General features: G+C 36.5%; 1 protein-coding gene across 1 annotated transcript in view; it reads right to left on the bottom strand.

Moving 5' to 3' along the window:
- LOC131079639 (uncharacterized) overlaps positions 1–24,854 on the bottom strand; it is a 326,487-nt gene that overhangs the window by 23,422 nt on the left and 278,211 nt on the right. Inside the window, exon 14 of the mRNA XM_058017643.2 lies at positions 24,165–24,290. Coding sequence (XP_057873626.2) covers positions 24,165–24,290 — 126 coding nt within the window. The remainder of the gene's footprint in view (positions 1–24,164; positions 24,291–24,854) is intronic.

The raw sequence follows: 24,854 nt of genomic DNA, 5'->3' as shown, positions 1-24,854 counted from the left end.
AATCAAGTATTGTCTAAATTTTGCAAGAGTATGCATAATAGCTAGCATCTCCTTATCATACACTAAATATGCCCTTTCTATGTCTTTGAGTTTCCTACTTTCAAAGGCTATGGGGTGTTCATTTTGCATTAACACAACCCCAATGCCTTCCCTTGATGCGTCACTTTATAACTTGAATGGTGAGGAGAAATCGGGTATTGCCAATATGGGGCCAGAACTCATTAATTCTTTGAGCTTCTCAAAAGTTGCTTGTGCCTCCTCACTCCATTTATATACTCCCTTCTTAGTTAAATCAGTTAATGGTGCTATTATCTTCGAGAATCCTTTTACAAACCTTCAATAGTAACTGCATAAGCCCAAGAATACTCTAAGATGTGTTAGAGTCTTGGGTATTGGCCAACTTTGAATTGTGTCAATCTTCTCTGCGTCCACCTTTACCCCTTGAGCACTCATTTTGTGCCCTAAGTATAAAATTTCTTCCATACCAAACTCACATTTTGATAATTTGGCAAACAAGGATTGCTGCTCCAATATTCTTAGTATTTCATCAATATGCCTTAGGTGTTCTTCCCAGGTTTTGCTATAAATCAAGATGTCATCAACGAAGACTAGTAGAAACTTCCATAGTTGCCCCCTGAAAATAGGATTCATGCAAGACTAGAAAGTAGCAAGTGCATTTGTTAACTCGCATGGTAAGACAAGAAACTCAAAATGACCATAGTGACATTTGAATGTTGTTTTAGGAATATCCTCTTCCCTCAATCTGATTTGGTGATAGCCTGATCTTAAGTCAATCTTAGAGAAAGAGACTGCCCCATGTAGTTCGTCAATAAGCTCATCAATTCAAGGGATAGGAAATCTATTCTTTATTGTTTTTTTGTTCAATTCCCTCTAGTCATTGCACATCCTCATTGTGCCATCTTTTTTCTTTGCAAATACTGTTGGTTGAAAATTGTGTACACCTCAACAGTTGTACAAAATTGTGGATTTCAGCCACAGCATGTGAGTAAATACTCTCCTAATTCTAAGGGAAGGCTCCCCTATCTAAACTAATTTAATATGGATGGGACAATAGTTTTCCTCCTTCTTTCAAGAAAAACAATATTCTTTTCTCTTCATAGAAAAGAATAGCAACTAGAAACAAATATCAACAATAACTTGTACAATAAAATGAGAGAGAGGAAATGAAGTTTCCTAAAAGCCCAAAGACTTCTGTCACTTCCTCCGAGACGAGAAAACAATATCAAACACAAAGTCTTGAATATCTGCAATCCTATCAACCCTTTTATGATGATAATTTTAGAAACTAATGCAGTGTATAGCAGCACAAAGTTTGCAAATATAATGCACTTTAAAACTAATCTATTTGAGAATTTATCACAAACACAAAGTCTTGAAACACTTCTCAACTCAAATTGTAACTCTCAAACTAATTTCACCCCAATAGCTGCAGCACAAAGCCTGCAATTATGTGAAGTGAAGTTCTCTTCAACAACCTTCCACAATCTTCAAAGTAAGCACAAAGATATATCCCAAAATGGCATAAGAACACAAAGGGACAAAGCAAGATTTCAACACAAAGTCTGGAATTCCTCACTTCTTTTATATTACTCAAAGATGGCAAATTTACAATTATAAAATTCAAAGTCTTTATGAGTAGAAAATCTTGCAAAGTTTACTTGCTTTCCAAAAAGATAAAAGATACAATAGACCCCCTCAAGTATTTATAGGAGAGGAGCCTTGAGAAAAAGAAGGGAGGATTCCAACTAACTTGGACCTTTCCAACAACTAACTAAGACTCATTCAAAATTATGAGTCCTATTCTAAATTGACTTGTAATTGGTTTACTTGTAATTACAAAAGTGCAAGTGATGAGGTAACTTGCAATTACAGAATTATTTTTACAGGTAAACTTGTCAAAAACAAAACCACAATTCTAAAATTAAAACTAAGTGTCAAAGACACTTATGCAGCAACACGCTTGGCCATGTATTCTTCAAATTTCTGGATGATTCCTCTCAGCTCATCAGGATTTGGCTCATGGGTATTCTTAGCAACAATGACCGTTTTGATAACAATATTACAACAACTAAGAATTGTGGTTCTATGTTTTTCTAGAACAGTTTGAACTTCTTTCAGAAAGACTTGGTATTTCACCAAAGATTGAATTGATGCAACTGAAAACTGTTCTGCTTCCATTTCCTGATGAATCTTTCTACTCAAATCAGAAAGAACTTCTTCTGACAACAACTCCTCATCTTGACTTATGATCTTGCAAGCGAATTTCTCAAAACGAGAAACAATATCTTGCACCATTTCCATGCTCAATTTCAACGCATCATCAATCTCTTGAATGAGTTCTTTCAGAACAAGGGATTTTTTCTCTAGAAGTTCCGCAAATTCTAAATACATGACCCTGGTAGGAATAATGCTATTCTCTTGTAGAACATCCAATTTTTCTTTTCGCAACCTACACCAAACTTTTAAGTTGCTTTCAACCTTTTCCAAATGTTGTTTGAAAGATTCAGAAGTCTGGTTCAATTTCACCTTGCTCATTTCCAACTTGACCATTACCTGGAACGTCTCCTTCAAGACTTGAGCGCATAGATCTGAAATTTGATCTACCCAAGAATCAATTGCTTGCACTTTTTGAGCAGCTCGTTCAACTTCCCGAACTGATTCTTCTGAGACAAAAGAAGTTGAAGGATTGGCCCCTTCCTCAAAAGATTTAGTGATCTTTTGGATCACTGAGATAAACGTGAATTTTCCTCTTCCAGCTTGTCTTTCTTTGTCAGCAGCTCATCATATCACTGCACCAATGAAGTCACTGAGTGTTGAGCATCATGCATGACAACTGCATGTGTTTGTTTACCAAGTTCCACCCTTGTGATTCTGTAGTCAAAAGCTTGCATCTCTTCATGTGGCTTGTCGACGATTGGTTCAACAATTTCTGCAACTTTCATACTGTTGCTATCAACTATCACTCTTGAAACTGTCTTAGCCCTTTTAGCAGCTTTGGGTTTAGACTTTTTAAGCTGCTGAAAATCATAGATATCAGGAGAAATTTCCTACTTCTTTCTCTTAGGAGTGAAGGAGCTTAGCCAAGGAGGAAGAGCCATTGAATCTGTCTTAGAAATAACTAGAGGCGGTAAAGAAACAAGGTCCATTTGAACTACACTTGTTACCTTGGGAGAAGTTTTTGTTTGAACAATCATTGCTTGCTCGGTAACCAAAGGATATGATGATTGCATCATGAACTTCTCAAAATTGATAGCAGAAGTATCAATTTAAGTCAGCGACAAGCTGGGTAAAGGGACATTTGCAAGATTCTCAAAAATATTTGACAAGTCCTCATGTGAGTGATCAAGAGATGGCTCTGATGCTGAAATTGGAATGACCCTCTGAGCTGACACACTCAATGGAACAGGAGCAATGTGAATGGTGGAAAAAGAATCCACATCAAGGTCAAGAGGAGACCTAAGCACATCCAGAGGAACTTGAGAAGGAACTTCATGAGGTAACTCCGAAGTTGTGGATTTAGGAGCATCACCTTACTGTTGTTCTTCCTCTGGATCTTCAAAATCAATAATCTAAATACGAAGTTGAGGTTTCTCTTTTCCTTGAACTGTTATTTCTTCAGGAGGAATTACCATTGCTTTGTTGACTCTGAATTTGATTTGTGTCGTAGAAGATGATGCACCCTCTTTGTTTTCAATTTTGATTTCAGACTTGCGTCCAATAGGCCCTGTAGAATCATCTTCTTTTCCAATCTTGATCTTGATAAGTCTAGAACCATTACTTTTGAGCCAAGCATTGGTGTTAGCCAAAACAGACTAGAATCTATCCAGAATGGAGGTACATTCTTTTTGTGACCGTTGAATTGATGGAAGTGGGGCTTCATCAACTCTTTTTTCAACATACTCAGAATCAAGTAGGTTTCTATCATCAATCATTCCTTCAGGAATGTTTGTCAGGTTCAAGTCAACAATTTGGTCAAGGGTGAGCCTGCAATAGTCCATCCTACGAATCTCCTATTCTGTGCGAAGATCAATCCAGATGTCCTTTATGCAATGCACATGCGTAAAAGATCTTTTAATCCTTTCTTTCATGCTCTGGTAATCAAAATATGCCCTTTCTTTGAACCTTTTAAGCTTGATATCCTACATCTCGATCTCCATGGCCTTAGCCTTTGTAGACGTCATGAGAGAATATTGGCCAATTTGCAATGGGTTACTTGAAGATATCCCTATTCCAACCTTATGTCGAATAGATTTTTGTGCATGAACTACCATGAGTTGTCTTCCTAGTTCCATAAGAATAATCTTAAGTTGGGTATCTTGGAAGCATATAGGGTTGTCTGTTGTATCATCCACCTCTCATATAGGTAAAAGTTGGGAACTGAAGGAAAAGACAACCATATTCATTTACTCTCTCCCATGCAACATCCGACACCCTTCTATTCTTCGGTGTTTTATCAAATAAACACATGTAGTGACCATAGAAAGCATCTTGAACTCTCCTGTAATGCAAGCTACTAGGCCTCAAAGGCAACTGATCATAATAATCCCATACGGGCACAAGCGAGCCATCACCCTTGGTAGAAAGACCAGGGAAATGTCTGAGTGATGCTGCTATGTACACCAGATATGAGTTCATGTAGAAGGACAAAGTGGTAAGAACTTTTGCAAGCTGCTCACACAAAGCATCACTAATAATCTCACCCCAAAAGGTGTGTTCAGACTGCCTGATGAGTACAATTAATTGATACATCCATGGTTCAAAGATATTAGAATGCTCTAAACCCATGATCCTGCTCAAAAGAGTAATTGCATCACCAATTTCTCCTTTAAAATCGCACCGAAACAACTTGGCCCACCCGGTAAGACAAGTCTGGGGTTCCTAAATCCATTTGTTAATATGATGCTTGCATTCCTTCTCCCTCTTCATATAGTACTCGGCTGAACTTTCTTTTGAAATCTCTACATAAATAGGAGTCGTAGGTATTTTGAAAATCTTCTCCATGGTTTCAGCATCAAGGCGGATAACAACCTCTCCATCATCATCTCTAATGGTTCTGGTCTCTCGATCAAAGTGCGGCACAAGTAAGAACAAATTCCGGCTGTAGGGCAGCCACTAGGAAGGAGGAGGTAAGATGAATATGACTATCCAGCAAGCGCTGCATGTTGTGATCCACAGGATTTTTAACCCTTTTAAGGAAATCCGGCATCCACATGTCCGATTTCTGTATTTTTAATATCATCCAATGAAGAAAAGACTTGAGAAGGAGAGATCTCATTCTAATATTTGTCATATTTGTACTTCATCTTCTTTTGGGAAGATGATGCTGGCAAATCGGTCATTGAACAGGAATCTATAACGCTGCGATGAAATCTAGAAGTGTCAATGCAACATGACGATCTACCGAAAAAGCCATATTAGCTTCTTCAAATGGGAAAAACTCAAACCCTAGCACTAAAGCTCTTCGAGATGGAGTGATGAACAAACAAGAGGCTTTAAAGGCTAGACCCTTGACCAATTTTGGATCTTGGAAGGTATATTGCAAGTATGGAAAAGGGGAAAAACTCTTGTGAAGACATAACTGGGATTGGGTTTTAAAATCCCGATTGCAAGTAGACTAATAATGGGAAAAATGAATGAAAATGGGACGAATGAATGTAATGGCAAGAATAGGAATTTTGACGAGGAAAATGATGGAAAGAGCGATTTTGACCAATGAAGACAAACTTGGATGACCATGGATAAATATGGAGAAGGACATTTTCATCTTGGTAGCTTGGAAAATGGGAAAAACTTAACTTGCAATCAGATTTGTAAAACCCGATTTTAGAGAAAATGAATTTCAAGACAACTCTCAACATTGTAATTTTTGTAAAAAGAAGGTTAACTCTTTTTACCAAAGGGAAGGTCATCATAACCAATGTTACTTGTAATCAAGTTTTACAAATCCGAATACAAGTAAATAAGAAAAAACAAAGAGGGGAAAATCATGCACATTTACAACTTGAATTCAAACAACCTATCAATTGGGAAGAACACTTTGAAAACCGAATTCAGGCAAGAGCAAGATATTTACAAAACTAAAAACAACAAAAGAAAACAAAATAAAACTAGAAATCACATACCTTGCTTGAAGAATGCCTTAGACCAAAACAAATGAGCTTGGGAAGAAACGAAATGCTCTATAAATAGATTAAGGAAGCCACCACGCTGAGATTTTATGCAGCATGTAAAACGGTTTTGCATTTAACTTATTTCACAAAAAACGGCTTGAAGGAAGAATCCCACTTGATCCAAAACGACTTGCAATAATGGTGAAATACATGGTCAACTAAGCCAAAAACGTGGAGCTCACACAGCAAAAATAGGAACATTCATGGTGCCAAGTTATTATACAAAACGTGGCAAAGATCATCCAACCCCCAAAATCGTGGCAAAGAGGTAAACGGATTCAACCAAAAACGCTTCCTCTTGGGTCGGATTCAACAAAGAATGCCACAAATCGATGCCAAAACGTGGTCGGGTTTTGCATATTCGATAGCAAGTTAAGGGCACAAAACTTGGAACAAAAGAGATGCAATCAGGTTTTAAAAACCCTCTTACAAGTTTTATTTGAAACTCACTTTTCCTCCATCCTTGCAAAAGCAATACCACATAAAACTCAAAAAGAACTTAAAACACTTATAATCGGGTTTTAGAATACCTATTACAAGTTCACAATAAAGAAAGTAGGAACTTTTTCAAGAACTTACAAGTTTTCATTAGCTTGTATTTTTTAATTTCCTTTAATTTGACCAAAAAGTTCCTACAAAACAGCTTAAAAGACCAAAAGGGAAAATGGAAAAGAAAAAGCAAGTTACAAGTTACACATTTTTAATAAACTTTCACTTATAATTGCTTGAAAAAAAACCCTTACAACTTAAAAACATAAAGGATCTCTTAACTTGCAAAAGGAGGAAAATTTCCCACTTGCAGTCTAGAGGAAAAAACCCGATTTTGAAGAAAAGACCAAGCAAACGAACTCGGAATGTGATGAAATTTGAAACATGGATCAAGGATGAACAGAAGATTAGTCCAATTCAGGAAGGAGCAAAAATCCCGCCTCAAAAACCGTGCCTTAGAGAAAAATCTTCATTTTTTGAACAAAAATTTTAAAGGGGGTTGTCAAATTTTATGAATGCAAAAATACAGACAACAAGTACTATTAATGAAGCAAAGGGGCTGGAGCTAGGTTGAATATGCCCCATCTCCAGTAATTCCTTTATATTTTTTTCAATTTCCGCCTTATATTTATGAGGATGGTGGTAAGGAGTGGTGACCAATGGCTTTGAACCCTCTTCCAATTCCATGGAGTGCTCAAAACCCTTTTTTGGAGAAAGACCGGGTGTGGAATTTCACAAAAAAAAGTTTTATGCCTTTCTAGTAATGGCTGAATATCTACATGGACTGATTTTCCCTAGGGTGTAGTTTTATCTAGGACTAAGCATTGAGCTACCTATTCCACTTGGTCATGCCTGAAAATCTTCTCCATCTTTTTGGCTGAAACTACCCTAGGAGTCCCATCAGATAGACCTTGCAATATAACCTTTTTCCCATCTTGTTCAAAACTTATCTCCAACTTTTGGAATTTGCGATTGACATCTCCTAATGAGTGTAGCCAAGGGGTACCTAGGATTGCATCAGTATCCCCCACTATTACAACATAGAATTTATCTTTGACTTGATGATTTCCCATTGTGATGTTAAGTTCGGGAATCTTTTTGGTACATGTAGTAGTGAATCCAATTGCTAGAGCCACCTTGAATCCCTTAAAGTCCTTCATTTCTAACTTTAGTTTTTCAGCTAGGTTCTCATCTATGAAATTATGGGAGGCCCCACTATCCACAAGGGTAGTTATTTTCTTTCCCTTAATCACTCCTCGAATTCTAAAGGAGTGATGTTTTGATGTACTTGATATGGAAGCCAAAGTTCCTCCTTCCCCTTCCTCCTCTTCATATCTTGTTCTTTTGTTTGAGTCTTCCCTAACCTCATTTGACGCACCTTCAATGCTGTGAACTTGGCTCCTTTTTTCTCCCACATATATGACCAAGTTCCCAATTTTCTTTGCACTTGAAGCGCAAGTTTTCCTTTGCAAGGTCACCTCGGTTGCACTTGTGCACTGGTTTCCATTCACTTTTGCATCTAAAACACAACTTATCTCCTAGGTTGATATCTTGTCCGCAAGTGTGTCCTTTTCCCCATTTCTTCTTGCAATCAAAGCAAAGGCCTTTGTTTTTTAACTCTTCCCTATCATTGAGACAAAGATATGGTTTCTTGCGTCCATATTTCCCAATAAAGTTCCTATCTTTTGGTGGTTCTTTCTTGGGGCGATTCCTTAGTTTGGGCAGAGTCAAGCCTTGTGGCTTTAAAAATTGCCTCTTGAAGTGTACCTGGGTCTAAAGCACTTACTAGGCCTCGGGTGGTGTCTGCTAGTCCATCTATGAACAAGTAGACAAGCATTCTTTCTGAAATCGGGTGCCCTATCAGATAGTCTTTAAAATTATGCCACATAGTCTTCTATGGATCCCTCTTGCTTGATTCTTGTCAACTCCTTAAAGTGTTCCTCGGGGTGCTTAATATCAAATCTTTCAATTAATTTTTCTGTAAATAGTAAATACATCATAGGTCTTTATGTTTTGGTGATCTTGAGTGACTAGCCCATGGTACCACCACTCATGGGCCACTCCCTCAAGGTGTAATATGTCGAATTTAATGGCATCTTATTCCAACATTGACCTAAGGGAAAGGTATGTGTCATGCTTTTGAATCCACACTTGGCCTATGATCTTTTTTGACCCATCAAAATGTGGGAGTGTTAGCTTCCCTACCTTATGCTGCAGATCCCTATTGGCCTCATTTCTTACCCTTCTTAGTGTACTCCTATTTCTAGCTTCGCAATATGCTGGAAAAGGGATACTTCTCCTAATTCCCAGATCTAGATTTGTATAGGCTTCAGCCATATGACCCCAATCTGAATCTTGGGCCTCTACCTCCTCTTCCTCTCTAGTTGATTCCTCCCTTGTTAAGAATGGAGGCCTAGTTGATCTAAGAGTGGTTCTAGATAGGTTATTATTTTTAGATTGGCTTGGGGCGGTTTCTGTTATATTTCCATCTTGAGGTCTAAGAGAACTTATGGTGGTACTTATAATCTGCAAGGCTTGAAGTAGTGCTTGGCTGGTTTTCTCATTTTCCTCAATAAAGGCTTGGGTTTTCGTATCATTGTTTTCCATGAAAGCCCTAAGCTCTTCTCCTATTTGTTCACTCATGTTGTTGTTGTTTGCATGGTTTCTCCTTTGGTAAGTTTGCATTAAACAACCCTTTCACAAGATGGCATGATTATGCTCTAATACAATTTGTAATGTACCCAAATTAGAGATGTACTAAAGCTATCAAAAATCTTAATTCCAAATAGTAAATCAGGCTAAAAGAGTACCTTCTCTTAATTAAGCCCCTACACAAAAGTTAGAAGGTAATCATAGTCATATTGCATTAAGTAAACAATTAAACCATTAAGAAATCCCAAAACTGAATTATCTACTTAATAATAAGGTATTCAAATAGGACTCAACCTTGAAGACCCTATCCTAGACCCAAAAGCAGATATACCATCCCTCTTAGTCCCATGTGGTCCATGCCATGCATGTGGGGTAGCCTACCTAGTGAAATGTCCTCCAACTGTTCCCCCTCATCTTGTCATCACCCTAGTTTCTTTATGATTGATCCTCTAGCATTAATGAGAAATGGTGGAGGAGAGGGAAAAGATTGCAGAGAGTGCCTCAAAAACCATATCTCCTAGACCCAAAGACCATACCCATTGTACTCCATTGGCCTCTGTGGGCTCATCCTGTCCCATTTTGAGGTGGCATATCTAGAAGAATGCTCATACACTGTATTCCTCTTGTAATACTCTCACACCCTCCTTCACCATGACTTGGATATATCATAAGTAATGAAGAACCAATATATATATTCATTATAACAGTAGTTAGTTATTGTTGAACCCATTTAAAAGGTTGGTGTTAACAGCATTATATTATGTTAACAGTATTGGACAATTTTGGCAATATTATATCAGATTTTATTCACAGCATTAGCCTCAGATTATATTAATAACATTATGTTATATTGACACCATTATGTTTTATTATATTAACAGTATTATTATGTTAGCATTCCCTTCTTATGTCATATTAAGCGTATTAAATTGTATTAACAGTAGTATATTCTAATAACAGCATCATACAATATTATTAGCAATCTTAGATCCTCATATTCATGCCCGTACGTATTTCCCAGGTAGTGACTGCTGACATCTTTCTTTATTTTCCTCTTTCCTATGCGATGCCTTAGCCGGAGAAAGACCGACTCTATTTAAAGTGCCTCAACGGGTATGTCTTTCCCTTAAGTGATGTGTAAATCAGAATGTCTTTTGACTGCAGCCTTTGCAAAGCATCGGTCAAATTAATATTCACTGTGATTATTAATAATTAGTGTGAATATTATTGATTGTAATTATAAATGCAAATTAATATTTATTGTGACTATTTAATAATTATTGTGAATATAATATACATGAACAAACAAATAAATAAATACACAATTTAGATCCTCTACAAACAGAGAGTAAATACTCAAAATATAAGAGATATTACATCTAGCCCCTAAGTGTGCTGATTTAGATGCTACAATTGCACAACTTGCCCAAGTCTTTATAGATGAGGCAGCTCTTGCACTTGACACAAACGTAGCTAGTGGGAGTGGTAGTCCAATGGATTGTGGTTGAAATGATGTTAAACCAAATGTTGACCTTAACGATGATGCTTCTAATGAAGATGAATATGACTATTAAATATGGGCCATGGCTTGTAATTTGAATTTTCATTGTTTCACAACATTTTGAGACTTAAATATTATCATTTTTGCAAGTTATGAATATGATCTTACGATATTATCAATATTTATTGGCAATTATGGATTTATGAGTATCATTCTTCTTATCATTATACACTGATATAGTTTATAATTTATAATTTTGATGTTTGAACATATATATAATATATGTATACATACATATGTACAGATGTGCCCATTCCCAAGTTAAAAAAAATTACCGTATCCACAAATCCATATCCGTACCCATACGCAAATCAGCAATGTAACAATAAAAAATATTTCCTTGTTATTTGTTATTTTTGTACCTGTCAAGTCTAACTTCTACAAGAAGACAAATCTTAGAGAATTGCTACTTGCTACTTTGTACCTGTCAACTCTATCTTCTAATAGAAGACAAACCTTAGAGAATTGCTACTTGCTACTTTGTACCTGTCAACTCTATATTCTACAAGAAGACAAACCTTGGGATTCGTAACCCTTTTTAATGACCTAGAGAATGATATTCCTACCCTAAAAGATGCGGGAAACTTTCTCTTTCTTGGAGACTTCCCTACAAGAAAAGGGAAGGCTGAATCTAATATTTTGTCTCAAGCTTTAATCTCAACCCTTGCAGATGGAAGAATATTCTTATTTGACTCCTAAAAAATCAAAACAAATTCTAAAGATAAGGAGAAGAACCCATATAGAAATGAGCTTCTCAAGTTCACTCCTTGGCATGATCTGATTATTTCAATTTGCAACGGGGTGAAGAGTTGTTCCAACTCACATCTTACATGTATCCACAAAATGGGTCAAAATGTAGTTATGTCATATACTCCACACCTTTGTTGAATAAAATTTATAATATTGAAATAACTAAGGATAATTGCCCTGTTAAATAAAATTTATTATATTGAAATAACTAAAGATAACTGCCCAATTCCAATCACTGCCTATTATGGTGTCCTCAAAATAGATACAAGTCATGATGAAACTACGATAAATGCTATTGATAAATGGGTTGTTTTTTATGACAGAAAATCTTCCCAATTTCTCAATGAACTTGCTAACTGTTCAACAACAATTTGGAAGATGACACAATAGAGAATTTGTATAGAAATTTCACTTCAATTTCTCTTGTGCACAAATAAGTATTCCTAAAAATTGAACATTACAGGACACCATATTATCAAACCCTTGATATGATTTGATATGTAAAATCACAAGATATAGAAATTGCCTCCAATGAATCTAAAAGAGATATTGAGCCTAAAAATTGTAAGTCTTTGATAATTAAAAAATGGCAAATCATAATTAAAAACTAGTACAATTTATACTTAAATATTATAATTCAAATTAAGACCAAAAAAATCTATGCTAAAATCATTCCTCGAAATACCAAGGAACCTGAAATTACGAATATGAAAGGCTGGAAGTCCTACCTCAATAAACTGTGTGTATCTCAAAATTTTCAAATTGCTCAAAACTACATTGAGGTCTGTTAGATAAGAATATAAAAAACTTGGCATTAAGCACTTTGCAAAGGGCAAGTGTCAAGGGCATTAAAGGGTACCAAGCTGAGATCTTAAAGCTTGGGAATCCAATCCTTGTGCCTCATATCAAACATTTTTTCAACTAACTAAGCTATTAAACATGGGCTCCCAAAAAATGGATTGAAAATTTGGTGGTTCCCATTTTCAAGTCTAGAAACCAAAATGATCGAGCCAAGTCAAACCATTATGATTGATACTCTTTTAACAAAATTGTATGGTTCAATACTTGAATATAAAAGGGCCAACTTGCAAACTAACTTTAAAGTCAACATGATACTACTAAACACATTGTCACCTTAAAAGTTATCATTCAGAAGTGCAGAAACAAAAAAGAGGAATTCATATGTTGTCTTGTCAGCTTTGGAGAAGGCTTCATTTGACCTTGTTCCAAGGGACAATCTATAAAAATTATTAAAAGAAGTTGGTCTCCTCTTCAGCTTCGTACAGTGATCATTAAGATTTATGAATATGTTATTGTCAAAATGGAATGCAACAAATGCTCATTAGATGTAGACTGCAACATTGAGGTTGACTTTTAAGCAAGGGTACCCACTTTCCAACACTTTTTGGCATCTACATCGACAAAATTGAAGAATGTTTAAAGGAATGACACACTAGTATAATCATAGTTGAGCTCCTTGTCATCCTTCTATACACAGACAACATTGTTTTTCTTGCAAAAAATCTTGAAAATCTACATAGTGATTGCAATGTTCTCAAACAATTTTGTAAGAATTATGCTTACCATTTATGTTCACAAAACCAAGGTAAATGAAATGGAAATCCAAAAGAAGTTATTCTCCTCCAGTTTTATGTGGCAAAATCCTTGGGGAGGTCCAATCTTGCAAATACCTTGCCAGTGGCTTCAAGTACCACTTGAATTGTACCCATGGTTATGGTCTTGAAAATGTAGAATTGCTCAACTTTCGGATTTGGATAAAAGAACAATTCAGCAATTCAATAATTCTATATGGTTGTGTTGTGAATTTTGGGAGTGGTGTCTCTTGTTAGACTTGAGAAAATGTAAAAGTGTTTAATTTGACACTATTGTAAACAATCCTAGGTGTAGGCAATAAATGTACTAGTAATATTTTATATTATTTATCATTTAAGACACAATAAAAGAGGAACAGTCATTTCATGTTGATAGATATGTAACCTGTAATATCATTCAAGGTAAATGATTATTGGGTTTTCACTTTTCCAGTTTTCAAGTTCAATCTTTTGCAGTCCATTGGTATCAAAGCAATAGCAAATTTTCATTTGCTGAATTTTCTTCTAAATTATACGTTTTTCTGTTTAGGGTTCCATTGCAGGACCGAATAGGCATGGATCTTGAAGCAGAGTTGAGCGTGTGGACAAGACAACCAGGGCATAGCTCTGCAGTCCCAAGTACCCTATGGGCACATTTGGGGCATACCCAAAGGAGCCAGGGCAGCAAAGATGTGCACTTGCCAATCTCAAAAGAATCCTAATCGATTTTTATTTTTATTTGTCTTAGGAGAGGTGATCTAATGATTTGTTTGCAAGAATGATTCAAGCTAGACTATTGTAGAGTGATCAAACATCCTCATTTTGAAAGGAATAATATGTTATGAAGACTCTTCTCCATCCAAGGTAGTATTATATTGTTCAATCTACTTTATCCTTTGGCACTAAGAAAGGAGTATTAAAGCATTGTAGTTGGCGCATTTGGCCTCGCATAACTAATGAAGGCAGAGATAGATGAGGATTGTCCATCCACCATTGCTCGATCTTTCATAGATTCAATGCATTTCTTTGAGATTCTCATCTTTATATTAAGATGAGACACTATAAGAAAACAAAATTAGAAGAAAAGTTTGATTCTATTTGTTTAATTAATTTAATGACAACTTATTCCTGAAACCATAAGTAAAAACATATTGTTTATACAATTATATATATTTAATATTAATAAATTAATTAATAATAAGTACATATGGTTTTATAATTTTCTTAATTATTATTTATTGAGAGCTCACAGGCTTTGAGTCCTTGCTAGGCCATTGAGTTTGTGTGTTTGAACTTTGAACTGTTTATGTTGTTCTCCTTGATCCATACCCTCATGGGTCATTGAGCCCATGGGTGCTGTGTGTGCTTGTTGGGCCATTAAGCTCTCAAGTTTGGACTATATGTGTCATAGTTCACAAACTCAGATTGAGAGAGCAATTGGCAAGCCAAATATTTCCGACTATACAAAAAATCAACAAGTAAATGTGGAAAAAACTCATAGGAAAAAAGAATTCACAAGAACTCAATGACTCACTGAGCTGGTGAACAATGATTTGAGGTTCCCATTTGTGGCCTCACCTGGCCTAGGCCAAGCTAAAATTCTTGAGGCACATAGCAATATATATATTATCCCCTAGTATTTATTAGTTTATAAGATATTTATATTAACCAACCCTCATATTTATTAATTTTTAAGATATTAATATAGTGCCATATCCATATTCAAGGGGGAAATTTGTCATATTGGTGTTTCTGTACCCCATTCCTATGCTAGAACTGACAACTTAGATTATTTTACATACTCCAATTCTTGCTGTAGCAATGTCCATTCACAACAAAATTTCTTTGTAGTATTTTCAAATCCATCCAATTTACTCATTCATTTTATCAAGTAAAGCTCTACATGGATAAAAGAAATACATCAAATTCATTTACTAACACAGCTCCAAGATTTAAACAAAGCAATCTTAAGAGATATTAAAGAAGCAGTCCACATGGCATGTGTTAACTGACTGTGGATTAAATGTTAGCCTTTAGGGAGTTTTAGTTGCCCCCTCCTCAAAACTCACCAAAACCATCTAGGTTGTGGATACTATAAAATATAAAATATCCTACCAGTGACGCATGTGCATACAAAGCTATAAAGCATCTTGTAAATGTGATAATAATATTTTGCATAGGCTTGGGGAAGTTGTGCGAATACTTATAAAGCTTAAGTTGTTAAAAGCATAAATTTTAGAAATGCGGGAGAGGTATTAGCATGTAAGGTTTGGATAATGAGTCCTATGCATTTTTAGTGACCCCCACCACGAATATGATTTTGCAGCTTCATAATGTGAGTATGCAAGTTACGAGTATCAATAGTAAAATGTTAATTTATGAGATATTTTGCTTCTTAAAGTGTTTTAATGTTGTAGAATAAAAGACGTGGGGGGAGGTTGAATCTTCTTTTTTGAAAGCTGATTGAATCAAGGAAATTTTATAAACTGTGTTGGATGTTTCTTACATGCTGGAGAACGAAATATTTTATATGGGAAATGAAAAGTGGTCTGTTGGAGCTAAGCTTTAAGATTGGATTCAGATATTTTTATGATGTTCTTCTGTTAGGGAAAAATCAGAGATATTTTTGAAATAGAATCAGAAATTTTAAAGTGCAATGATGAACAGAAAGAAAGTGGGAAAAGTAGTTGGCATATTTTTAACTCTCTTGTTGCAGAGCAGGTTAGTGGACCAAAGTAAACAAGTGTCATTACTGTTTACCATCTGGAGCAGTTTTTTTTGATTTAAATGAAAGGTTCCTTTTATGTAGAGATGGGTTGGCTTTCAGTTGATATCTAGGATTGGTCTCTGGGTCTCTGAGCCAAAGAGCTCTTGGCTGAATTTGTGGTGTCCTCTATTCTATTGTCAAGTAACGGTAGAAGATTTATCCTTAGAAACACCCTTCATGGCCCATGTAGACCCAGAAGAGTAGAATAGCTATCTCACTCTTGTCAATTGGCCAGAGCCACCAATAGTTAGACCACGATTCCAGCCTGACTTTGTTTCCCTGAGGTTGCAAATCAGAGTTTGTTTTCTAGAGTTCCAGGATGAGATTTTGAGTACTAACACAGCTTAACAAATAAATTGAAAATCACTCCAAACAGAGACTGACAGGGTTACAAAACATATTCATACTGCATTAATTAAACCACTTCTATCTGAGAACCATGTGCAAGCAAAAGCACTCAATTACTTCGAGACTGGACACTCTCTCCAAAACAAGAAGTTCAACAATATAATGTAAAGAGGATTATATTACTTAACAAAATAAAAGATATTTACACGAGGGACTAAGCCCACATTTATACAACAAGGCAAGCCTTAGTATCATGCCACTTGCAATGATTCGAATCACAACAGAAATATGATACAATAGAAGTGAAAAGCCAAATGTCAAAGGAAGAGAGACATCCACATGATGATTGATCATGGATGCTGACTACAGTGCTAGCATGCTTAATGAAGACAACTAGATCCATCCCTCTATCTGCAATGATGCCAATTGGATGATCTCTAGGAAATTTGCTAACCATCTACAGAGCGCCCATGAAAGCCGGTCATTGGCAGCCATTGGAGGAGCATGTGGAGAGCTGTTGGTGTGAATGATTGCAGCATAAGGCAAAAAATTTCTCAGGTATGTGCTAAATAGTTGGTGTTTCGGTGCACAATTCCAGAAGTGACATCTATCATGGAAGGAAATGAAAAAGTAAGCAAGTGGAATTTCCAAAGTGCTTTGAGCAAAGTAGGATCATGTGAGTCCAAAAGGACTCCAGTGGGAGTAGACTTGTAAGGTAGATGACTGCTTGGGGTATCCATTGACTGGAAAGAACATTATTAGAAAAGAGTGTCCTCTCAGTTAACGATGGTACGCTTCTCTTTTGACATGGGGATTTGAGAACACTTAAAATTCTACTCATATTATTTGGGGATCTGACTCCAAGGCAACCCATTTGTGCAGGTCCACTTGATGGCTGAAGGGAAATTGCCAGGGCCGCATGTTGCTGCTGGCAAACTTAGAACTTGAATAGATAAGGAGAAATGAGTTACTAAGTTTTATAGTGAACAATGTGCATTGTAACAATGGATGGGGAGATAACCCCATCGGTTGTACATAAGGCCATTGTCAAGGGCAAGGCTCATCCAACATTTGTATGGGTCAATCGAAGGAAAATATAAGCTTATTTGGTCCATTATTGATGTTTCCTATTACTCCACCAACACATTCATGAAGTTGCCTATTATTTCAATCTAAATTTTTTCTGGATTATTTTAGAGCCAATGAAAAGATTATGAATGGCCTCGACACATGCATAGAAAAGATAACTGTTGATGAAGATCTTAAAGATTAATTATGAATGAGTTGCAGGCTTACGAGGCTGCAAAGGGGAAGTTGTTTTCTTAACCTCTATGCATTCAAAGAAGAATGAAATAAACAAATAAGTTAACTAAATTTAATAAATTTAATTTTTTTATATTAATTTAAGTGAATGTTGTCCTTGTCGATATGTGGTGGTAAGAATAAACTCTTGAAATTTGCATTTTCTTTCAGCCCTATAGTGCTTCTGGATGTGAGCACAATTGAACACATCTGAGGCCATTCACACAAAAAAGTGCAATATATTGACTCAAATGCACCTGAATGACCTTGTTTGTTTACAATCATAGTTTTAAAACTCAGCGACTCGCCACAGACTCGCGAGTCCTTTGGCACCACGAGTCAACTCGCCTAGGACTCGCGAGGTGAGTCCAAGCGAGTCCCTGCGAAAGACTCGCGAGTCTTTCGCAGGGACTCGCGGGCCCAGAAAAAGACGCCCGTGAACGGTTAAAAATGCTTTTTTTTTTCATTTTTCACTTCATTTTCAGTTTTGTTTGGTTTTAGCAGGTCTGTAGGGTTTGAAGGAGTAGAGGGAAGAAGAAAAAAACAGCAAGAGAGATCTAGGTAAGGATTTTTTCTCTTTCCTTTTTTTTTTCATTTGAATCATTTCATTGTTTTGAAACTAAAAAAAATCTTGAAAAACAAGGGGATATGCTGCCAAATTTTTTTCTATTTTCTTTCCTAAGTTATTTCCTCATTTTTTTTTCTTGTTTTTGAATGCTATTTTTCCCAAATGATTCGTTGTCATTTTTTTTGTTGATTTTCCATAAAACCCTGCTGATTTTTTTTTTTTCATGTTAAATCAGCAATGGCAAGTTCAACTCCAAGGGCAACCCCAAGGTCAAGAAGACAAAGAGATAAAGCATGGAAATATGGGATTGCAAGAAGCAAAAAGGGGGAGGTCACTTGCACCGAATGCACAAAATGGATGACTGGTGGAATCAATAGATTAAAATACCACCTTGCACAAATACCTGGATATGGTGTGGAGGCATGCCCCAAATCAACTCCTGAAATTATTAGAGAGATGAAGGCCATTCTTGCTGAGAATGATATGCATAAGGAAGAAAGGCAAAAAACAAGAGAAGCCATGGCAGCTGCAATGAATCCCACATTGTCCACTTCGGGTCCCATTGGTCACACTCAGGGTCGTCAGTCACTTTCATCTTTTGGTGACAATGAGGGTGAGGCTAGTGGCACTCCTGTTAGATCAGACCCTAATTTTTTTGTACCACGCAATGTTCCAGGTGCACAACCTTCACTTGAAGGTATAGGATGGAATAAAGAGAAGCATAAACAAGCACGGATAGCAGCTTCAAACTTTTGGTTTTACAATAATCTATGTTTCAATGCAGCAAACAATGTGTATTGGGAAGGTTTTGTTAAGGCAGTAACAGTTGCGGGTAAGGGGTTTAAGGCCCCAATAGGTCACGACTTCAGTGGGCCATTGCTAGAGAAAGCTGTGAAAAATACACAAGGTGTGGTTGATGATCAGAAAAGGTATTGGAAGAGAAAAGGATGCAGCATTTTATCTGATGGATGGACAGATGGACGGAATAGGACTCTTCTCAACTTCTCGGTGGCTTCAAATGGTGCAATGGTATTCATAAAGTTTGTTGATGCCTCAAATGAAATAAAAAATGCAGAGACTTTGTGTAATCTGTTGGATGGTGTGGTTCAAGAAGTTGGAGTTGAGAATGTTGTCCAAATTATCACGGACAACGCAGCTGCATATGTATCTGCAGGTAGAATGCTTATGGAGAGGCATCTTTCGATTACATGGAGTCCTTGTGCTGCACATTGCTTGGACTTGGTGCTAGAGGACATTGGGAAGATTGGATGGGTGAAGAAGGTGGTTGAAGATGCAAGAAGTGTCACCAAATTCATCTACAACCATAATTGGGTGCTTGCTTTGATGAGAAAACACACAAATGGCAAGGACCTTGTGCGACCTGGAGTGACACGATTTGCTAGCCACTTCATCACTTTGCAGAGCATTCTTAGTGCCATTCCTCATCTTAAGCAGATGTTTGTGTCAGATGCTTGGTTGGGGTCTGCATACTCCAAAAGACCTGAAGCAGAGAAGATTGTGAGCATTGTTTTTGATGAAGGGTTCAATAAAAGTGGAGAGGAGTTGACTGCGGTAAGTAACAAACACAAAAGTAAAGTTTATACAATCTTGTCTATTTGTTGATTTTATTTTTTAGGGGTTGATTTTGTACTAATTTAAAATTTGTTTTCATTTTTTTAGGTGACAGAACCTTTGGTAAGGGTTCTTCATATGGTGGATGGAGAGGGCATGCCAATGGGTTTTCATTTATGAGGCCATGGATAGGGCCAAAGAGGCCATTTCACATTACTATCGTGGAAATACAAGAAAATGTGAAATCCTTTGGCGCATCATTGATCGTAGGTGGACAAACCAACTCCACAAACCGATACATGCCTTCGCCTACTTTTTGAACCCGAAATTCTACTTCTCTGATTCATTTAGGGCTGATGAGGAGGTCATGGCAGGTGTTATTACATGCATTGATAAGATGACACCTAATCCTGAGTTGAGAGACAAGGTTCTTGATGAGTTGGAGGTGAGATTTGACATTTGCAATTGCTCTATCTTTATTTATGAATTCGGAAATGTTCATTATTGAATTTGAGTTTGACACTTTGACTATCTATTTCTGAATTTGGAAATGTTCATTGTTCAAGATCTACAAAAGTGCAGAGGGGAGACTCTTCTCATCACAACTAGCAATTGAAAAGAGAGGAAAACAACAACCAGGTAAAAAATTTAGTAACTTAGTTCAATAGTGCAAGAAAAAACCTACAAACTTGATTGTTACATTTTTTTCTCAATTCTAATATTTCTAAATGTTTTTTGTAGATTTATGGTAGGAGAATTATGGTGCCGGCACGCCTAATCTTCAAAAGATAGCTATCCGTGTTTTGTCTCAGCCATGCAGTGCTTCTAGGTGTGAACGAAATTGGAGTGTATTTGAGAGCATTCACACAAAGAAGAGAAATAGATTGTCACAAAAGCGGCTCAATGATCTAGTATTTGTTCGGTACAACCTTCGCCTTCGAGTTAGACAGGTGGAGGGCGTTTCACATGAGGCAATTGACTTGGACGAAATTGATCCATATGGTGATTGGACCATGAAAGAACAAAATGATGGTGACGATGTCCTCCTTATCGAAGAAGAAATTGCAGAAATAGAGAGAAGGAGCAGCAAAAGATGCAGAAGGAGCAAGATTGGATGAAATGAAGGATGAAGATGAGGACGAAGATGAGGACGATGATGAGGACTTTGACTTTGAAGAAGAACCATCTCACCATTTAGATACCACAACACCCACTACTACTACTTCTAGCTCAAGGCCTGAAAAATTGAGCTATATTAGGAAAAATACAAAGAGGAAGATGTAGTCTTCTCTTTGGTTTGTTCATTCACATTGTTGTTTTTCACATTTGGAGTTGGAGTTGGACATATCATTATATGTAATTTTGTGAACATTTATATACTTATGCTGCCATTATACATTTTAGAGTTGAAAGTTGAAACTTGAATATGCTGCCATGAATGATGAAATTTCAAATATTGCGTGTTTGTAGATCATATGACATGTGTAATGTTTCAATTATGGCACTTATGTTCTCTAAATGCATTAATTTCTTTATGTTTTTTTTGTAAAACTACGGTTTGCTTTTTTGCCGAGTCTTTCGCGAGTCTTTCACGAGTCCGAGTCCGAGTCCAAATTTTTGGTTTGCCGAGTCCGAGGCGAGTCCGAGATTTTCAACTATGTTTACAATAGAACTTGTGTTTGCATGCAAAAAAGGTAGAGTAGGAGACACTTAAATTGAATTGTTGAGGATGTGGAGTCCATGTTTCCATGGGGATAAAATTGCTGATTTTGATAAAGAAGCAGTATATGTAGCAGCACAAGCAGACGCAAAAGGCAAAAGGTCAATAGGGACTTCATTGGATTATCACAATATGCCTAAGGATTATATGGTTCCTCAACAAGAATCATTACCACACAGCTCAAGGGCACCCATTCAGTCTCATAAATGTTTCAATTGGAGATTTAATGTGTAAAATATTAAGAACAAATTTGTTATTTATAATCATGTTGATATAACACTAATATGCTTTGAATGTTCATTAATCTATAAACGAAGGAAAAAAAGCTTATGAGTTCTCTAAATTTTGCTTCATGCTTGGTTTTAACATTACTAATAAACTTATGGATATTTTATTGTTTGGAGTTCTGCTAAATCCAAAGTCTAAATCAAATTTTAGGCATACCGTATTTTTGCCGAGTTGCAGGTTTTTAATCATGTGGGATATTTGTTCAGCGTGCAAACTTGAGATGAAGCAGATGATGTCAATGGCAAAAAAATTCCCAAAGGTATTATGTTTCATGTTGCCTGCTCTTCTTATGTCAAGGAGGCTATATAGCTAAGATAGCCAAAGCAAGTGCAACCAAAGTTGGACTACTCAACGAGTTTTCAGCGAGTTTTAAAAAACTTACGAGTATTTTTCCCTAGCGAGTTTTTACAACTTTAACTCGCCGAGTTTCTGCCCAAGTTAGTGAAAAAAAACTCGCCCACCAGTGAATAAAGGCAAAAAACGGTAAAAATGAGTTTCATTTCATCATTTTCTATCTTGTATTTTGCTGAGAAGGGGAAAAACACACTCCCAAACACTTGCAAACTGATTTCCATCGATTTTTTTTTTCAAGTCAGTCTCATTCTCTTCATCAAAATATATAAGTCACATTTCAATATGTCTTTTTCCATTACCCCTCTTTTTCTCAACCTCAGACCCCTGCAAGGGGTGCTACCCTCAACCTAATTTTATTTTGCAGATGCTTGGTGGCAAAGTTGGGGTGGAAATACGCAAAATCTCAAAAAAATTGCCCTTAGAATCTTATGTCAGCCTTGTAGTTCATCCAGTTGTGAGTGCAATTGGAGCTCATTTGAGGCCATCCACACAAAGAAGAGGAGCAAGTTAGCTAAAAGCCTCAATGACCTTGTCTTTGTGCAATATAATCTTCGATTGCGCGTAAGGAAGGTAGAGAAAGCACCAGGTGGTCCAATTTATTTGGATGATATAGATCCTTACAGTGATTGGACATTGCAGAAACAGCCTCCATTGTTTATAGAGGATGACATCGATAATTTGGAGAGGTAGGCTACAGAGGAGGGGGGTGGATTTGGTATCACACTGGATGACATTGAGGAGGATGAGGAGTCATTGCTAGTTCCAGGTGCAACTAGAGGTAGAGCTACATCCAAGATGGAGGACGAGCCACAACCTGAGCCAATCATACCAAGCGAGGAGGCACGATCACGCCCACAGCAAACTTCTAGGACTAGACCCTCTAGTTCTACCTCTCCCATAGTTTTTACTAGAGCTGGGAAGAGAAAGATGTAATTGTATATATTTATTTACTTTTAGTTCTACAAAAACTATTCACTATTTTGCTTCCAGCCATCAACATTCCTCATTAGGATGCGATTTTGCACCCACTTTGCGTTTAAATATATCTAGACTCAACTTGTTTCTTTTGTGTTCTCATTTATTGACTCATGGGATGCATCTTCTCATTGAATTTTGCAAAAAAAATGCATTTCTAATTAAATTTAAGCAATTTTTTTAGTTCCCAAGTTTTTGAGGAGTATTGGACGAGTTTTTCCCAAGTTTTTTTTTCAGGCCTTGGCAATTTTTTGGTTTTGGCAAGTAGTTCAACTATGTGTGCAACATGGTCAACAATTATTCCACAATGAATTTTTTGATGGAGATGAAGGGCACCATGGATGCAGCACTACCAAGGGTGGGTAGATAAATATTAAACATTGGGTAAAACAGTCCACTGTTACATAGTTTTCGGAATGACAAAAAATTCCAAGAGTAAAACAGACCATGCTGCCCAGATCCTTGCACATTGATAGGGCGAGATGCCAAATAAAATTGACTATGTTGCAGTTTATACTTTGGTAATCAATGATGATGTGACCTAGGGAGTTTCCAAGGGCTACTCTGAACACTATCTCATCATGAATTCGGACTATCTAGATTCTTATCTTGCAGCCCTGAATCGTACTACTCTCTTTATGGTCTCAATAATTACTCAATCCATGGCACTATTATGTTAAAAATGTCACAAAGTGCAGCCATGGGAAAGACAGCTATCAATGAATCCAAACTTCTTTACTGCCAAATCTGCTCAAGCAAGTCTAAGATTCCTTTCATGTGAAAACATAAGGCAATTTTAAAAAGTCACTAGGCACTTATAAATATGACTCCAGCTTCGCTGAACAAATTTAAGAAAAAAGCAATAGAATTATTGATCGAAGCTCATTAAGTATGGTTTTGCCAAAGAAGTATAATAACGCATTAATATTTTGGGAACTGCATTGTAAAAATATAGGAAAAATGCAAGAGGTTTAATTCCAGCATTATCTTCAAATAAATTGACAGCACAATATGAAATAAATGCCAACTGTGTACACTGATAAAGGCTTCAGATTGTTTGACAAAGACTTTGTCCAGCTCATCTGCTTCCTCTTTCTCAGATGCCCATTTACAGATTGCACCTTCAGACACAATATCATTATCATATAATATTTCCAAAACCTGCAATAAAGAAGACTCGGAATCAATACTAAATTCAAGTTCTCCACTCAAAGAAAAACACAGAAAATTGAACTAAAATAGCATATTCATTCATTATAGGCAGTTAAGCTTGTTGACAAATAGAGATACAGCAGAAATTTAAAATTATGTACTTCCACAGAACCAACACAAGTAAATGGAAAATGCATAGGTTGAAGTTGATATCTGAACATAACTAAACCAGTTTATTTAAAGGTTTAAACTTTTGATGAGCACACGGTTATACTAAGAGTGCGGGGTCGGGTGAACCAGTATAACAAAAAAACTATTACTTTTTCAACTTAATATCATAAGCATATAACTTAATCTCATAAACATACCCATTGCACATATCATTAACATAAGACCCAACTATTATGCAACACAAATAGAACTCAAGAAATTCAAGGAAACCCTTCCAGGAGAAAACCACAGAAAATTAGTTGCTTATATAATAATCTCTTTCAAATTCTGTAGGCTCAACCTACTAGAGGGACCAACCCCTCATCCAATTTGTGAGCACTTGCCCACTAGACACACCAACCC

Source organism: Cryptomeria japonica, chromosome 10, assembly GCF_030272615.1.
Source record: "Cryptomeria japonica chromosome 10, Sugi_1.0, whole genome shotgun sequence".
NCBI lineage: Eukaryota > Viridiplantae > Streptophyta > Pinopsida > Cupressales > Cupressaceae > Cryptomeria > Cryptomeria japonica.
This window is presented reverse-complemented; position numbering and strand designations above follow the sequence as displayed.